The following is a 4194-nucleotide window of genomic DNA, read 5'->3' as shown; positions in this document are numbered from 1 at the left end:
AACCATCCAAAAACTCTGCATAATTTATGTGAGCACTGCACTGATGTTCATAAACTTTCATAACTGGTGTTTTTTCTTTTGCCTTGTGAACTGGCCGAGGCTTAATGATTCTGTTTCTTTTCATGTATTTGTTTACTGACCGTATGCGGTCGTGAAATACAACTTTTTTTTTTAATTGGCTATTCGTTGTAGAAAAAAAAAAAAAAATTTCGGGGCGGGTTCGGGCTCTAAATTTAACTGTGCCGCCCGCTCGGGTCGGGCCGGGCCAGATGATCTCGGGTACGGGTCGGGTTCGGGCTTCAGTTTAAAGCCCGTGCAGACCTCTAATACCCATACGGATTTGAAATAACAGTGTAGTGTAGGCGATGTAAATGACCAAACTTTTTTTTGTTTTTTCCCATAAACCATTTAATTCACATAAGTAAAAACCTTACTGAAATTAAAGGGTTAGTTCACCCCAAAATGAAAATTCTGTCATTAATTAGGCCTACTCACCCTCATGTCGTTCCAAATCCGTAAGACCTTCGTTCATCTTTGAAACACAAATTAAGATATTTTTGATGGAATCTGAGAGCTGTCTGACCCTCCATAGACAGCAACGCAACTGAAATGTTCCCAAGTCCAGAAACGTAGCAAGGACATCGGTAAAACAGTCCATGTGACAAAGGTGGCTCAACTTCAATTTTACAAAGCTATGAGAATACCTTTTGTGTGCAAAACAAATAATAACGACTTTATTAAACAATTATTCTCCGGAGTTACTGTTTTCCGCCATTTTGGAGAGTATCACAACGCATACGCACGCTTTACCCTAAGCATAAACAACGCTGATTACGTTCTTGGGTACTCTCCAAAATGGCAAAGGACGTAACTTGAGGGAGAAGAATTGTTAAATAAATTGTTATTTTTGTTTTCTTTGCTCTCAAAACGTATTCTCGTAGCTTCGCAAAATTCACATGGGACTGCTTTACCGATGTTCTTACTACGTTTCTGGACTTGGGAACATTTCAGTTGCGTTGCTGTCTATGGAGGGTCAGAGAGCTCTCAGATTCCATCGAAAATATCTTAATTTGTGTTCCGAAGATGAACGAAGGTCTTATGGATTTGGAACGACATGAGGGCGAGTAATTAATGACAGAATTTTCATTTTGGGGTGAACTAACCCTTTAATCATTTGTGGAATGCATTATGATATTTGTGAAGAAGAAAACTGATAGTTTTCTATGGAAGCTCGTTTCATGAGATTAAAAAAAACATACTTTATCTCACAATTCCGACTATTATTCTTCAAATTCTGAGGGGAAAAAAGACAGAATTGTGAGTTATAAACAGAATTGTGAGATATACAGTGGCTATAGAAAATAATCAATCACACACCCCCCTCCCCTCCTTTAAAATAATCACATTTTGTTGCTTTGCAGCCTGAAATGAAGTGGCTTTTTCTTGCAATTCTGAGTTTATATCTCACAATCCTGAGTTTTTTTGTTCTCAGAATTGCCAGAGGAAATGTCTGAATTGGGAGGTAAAAAGTTGCATTTATACATTCATTCATTCCATGGCTCTACAAGCTCCCATAGCTTTCCTGACAATTTCAACAATAAAAGTCATACTTTATATGTACTTTATTTGACTTCAGAGCCATTTCAGTAAAACCATTAGTGCTCCCTAAAAATGTGAACGATTAAGTCTGCTTGGTATCAATAGGTATATTTGTGATTTCTGACAAATGACTAAACTGAATTAAATCAAAGAGCATAAAAAACATGCAGTTACATGCAACTGTGAATCCTTTTGTAGAAATGAATTCAAATAAATGCAGTCTTGACAGAAAGAGGGATTCAGATGGGTTACAGCAGGCCTACTCATTTTATAGTCATCCTTGACGAAGCCGTTGCGTGATAGTAATCCAGCTAATATCAAACTGAGTCTCATTTCTGACCTTTTATTGGAAGTGTATCTTTTCGTAAGTGAATCCAAGATTAAGTCTCTTAGTAATACATTTCAGCTGAATGAATTAGTTTGGATAAGAGAGCCTATAGCAGAGTGTTGACTAAAATTATGCGACTCATTCCAATTTGCTGGATGCATGATGGGAATAAACTGTAATTTATTTATTCACACTCACAAGGACACATGTGTGTGTATATATTAATAAAATACAGCATTTTATTAATGTAAATACAAGTAAATCATTTAAGAAGATTCTAGGATACATTAATATAATGCAAACAAGTTTCCCAAGTGCACTTTACACATCTAGACTGTTTTACTTCTTAAGCAAGGTTTGCTTCCCATCAAACACGTTCATCTATTGACCACTGGCCTGTATCCCATCTCCCCTTCCAGCTGTTCGGCTGTTAAAGTTCCCAGGATGGGTTGACAATCAGGGTTAAACACAGAATACGCGCTCATTTCTCCAGGCTGTCGGGCTCTTGGGCTTCGAAGGCCCTCATAGAGCCAGTAGAATAACGATATGAGAAAAAATGGCAGGCCAAACTCAAGTTCTGAAAAAAGCCCCAGCAGCACGAGCCACAGCAGCACTTTCAGCAGGGTCAGATGTGTAAGAGCCACACTCTGAAGCCATCGACCACATGTAGCATTCAGCAAATGATGATTGTGATCCTAAAATGACAGGAAATTATTAGATTGGGTTCATTAGGCAAAACGACATGGGCAGTTTCCAGTGTGTTTCCAATTATGTATCGCTGTTGTTGTTGTTTTTAAGTGGTAAGTGTGATCATACCTCAGTGTGTGGACTCTGAAGGCAGGTGTTGGGCTTCTGTTCTGGTGTGTCAGTACACACTGATGGAGAACCAGCGCTCATTGCTGTAGTTTCAGTCTGGATCACACGATCAGCAGGTTCCTTCGCTTCAGTCTGGGCTTTCTTTCGGGCTCTGAACTCAGACAGCTTACGCTCCATATTTCATACCTGAAAAACTGTAATCCGAGGGAAAATGTAGAGAGTAATTAATCTGCGTTGAAATCGCTGCTGCGGTCACGTGTCAATATTTACCTATACTTCCGTATTAGTTTTGCACTGGTCGGCAAATGCTTCAGTCTAATGTTTGTCACGCACTAAAGTTTCCCCCCCCCACCAGGGTGGCGCTTGGTGGCTCACAAAACCAAATCCTTCCTTCAGCCAAATTCAAATTTCGGGACTTTTTTTTTTGTCTCAATATTTTAAAACAAAAACACCATCACATAAACTTATTAGTTGATCAATTCCAGTGAATAATACGAGGCATACATGAAATAGTAACTGCGCATCTCTACAAAAATCAATGAATCCTTGTAATCGCAGACCACTGTTATTGGCCCAGGCTGACCAGCGCTGAGTAAAGTAACAGCTATCACGTGACACCGCCCATCTATTTCCGCAAAGGATGATAGCCTACAACCTTCACGAGCAATTTAACTACAAATACACAGTGAGGAGTTAAATAAGGGAAGTATTATTTATACCAGTCGCGGTCCACCAATTAAGAGAGTTCTGGTCGCAAAGCCTCGTTCATTTTATGACTTTATTGATAGTTGCATTGCCATCTTCTATGGTTCACCAAACGAGTTGCAGTCGGACACTTTTATGGCTGTACCCAGCGGAAGTGTGTGCGTCTCAGGAGAGGCTGTGATTAGGCATCATCGATGTAAGTACATGGACATATTTCAGATATTAGGTAGAAAATATGAATATATTTACATCTGAACCTCAGAAAGAATGGTTAATCAGTGGTTTTGCGGTAAGCGGAACTAACGATACACTGATAGATGACAGCTGAACCCAGCAGAGCTCTCATTCTTCACAACAACACATATCAATATTACATGTCTAATTATCTATATAAGTTGAGGCTGCTTGCAAGCAATCTGTGCAGCTATATATTCAGTATATTTAAGTATTATTTATTGGGTATTTCGTCTTTGCCCTATAATCAGAATCAAGGGGTTGATGTCGTTTTTTGTGCTCAATATACTGTTATTATACTTAATTTGATGTTTCCCTGTCAAACATTTTTGTTGGTTTTTAATACAGTTCACATTTTCATTTATTTAAAAAAGGTCAAAGAAATTCACACATTTATACAGCAAATGTAATACTATGTGAGCATGTGATAAACAAAACTATTTAAAGGGGTCATATGATGCGATTTCAAGTTTTCCTTTTTCTTTGGAGTGTTACAAGCTGATTGTGCATAG

At 38.5% G+C, this 4194-nt stretch overlaps 2 protein-coding genes across 5 annotated transcripts in view; one reads left to right on the top strand and one right to left on the bottom strand.

Moving 5' to 3' along the window:
• The window catches only part of LOC107549530 (protein C10), a 13747-nt gene that overhangs the window by 6592 nt on the left and 2961 nt on the right, over positions 1-4194 (top strand). The window contains exon 1 of one of the 2 annotated variants that reach the window (XM_016230659.1): positions 3566-3644. The exons of the other annotated variant lie outside the window; for it this stretch is intronic. The gene's annotated coding sequence lies outside the window, so the exon portion shown is untranslated. Of the gene's footprint in view, positions 1-3565; positions 3645-4194 lie in introns of those variants that run through there. 2 annotated transcript variants of the gene reach the window in all.
• LOC107549529 (SAYSvFN domain-containing protein 1-like) lies at positions 1789-3542 on the bottom strand. 3 transcript variants are annotated; one of them, XM_016230658.1, is made up of 3 exons: positions 3019-3354; positions 2744-2941; positions 1789-2622 (listed from the first exon to the last, which is right to left on the bottom strand). In XM_016230658.1, exons 2-3 carry the CDS (start codon positions 2918-2920, stop codon positions 2305-2307), a joined length of 495 nt encoding a protein of 164 aa, XP_016086144.1. In that variant the 5' UTR covers positions 2921-2941; positions 3019-3354; the 3' UTR covers positions 1789-2304. The 3 variants fall into 3 exon arrangements, with proteins under 3 accessions (XP_016086144.1, XP_016086143.1, XP_016086142.1); XM_016230657.1 differs by having other exon boundaries at positions 1790-2622; positions 2744-2937; positions 3014-3353; XM_016230656.1 differs by lacking the exon at positions 3019-3354 and adding an exon at positions 3463-3542 and having other exon boundaries at positions 1791-2622; positions 2744-2937.

Source organism: Sinocyclocheilus grahami, unplaced genomic scaffold (genome assembly GCF_001515645.1).
Source record: "Sinocyclocheilus grahami isolate Dianchi unplaced genomic scaffold, SAMN03320097.WGS_v1.1 scaffold374.1, whole genome shotgun sequence".
Classification (NCBI taxonomy): Eukaryota; Metazoa; Chordata; class Actinopteri; order Cypriniformes; family Cyprinidae; genus Sinocyclocheilus; species Sinocyclocheilus grahami.
Note: the sequence above shows the minus strand (reverse complement) of the source record. Positions and strands in the feature narration are given on the sequence as shown.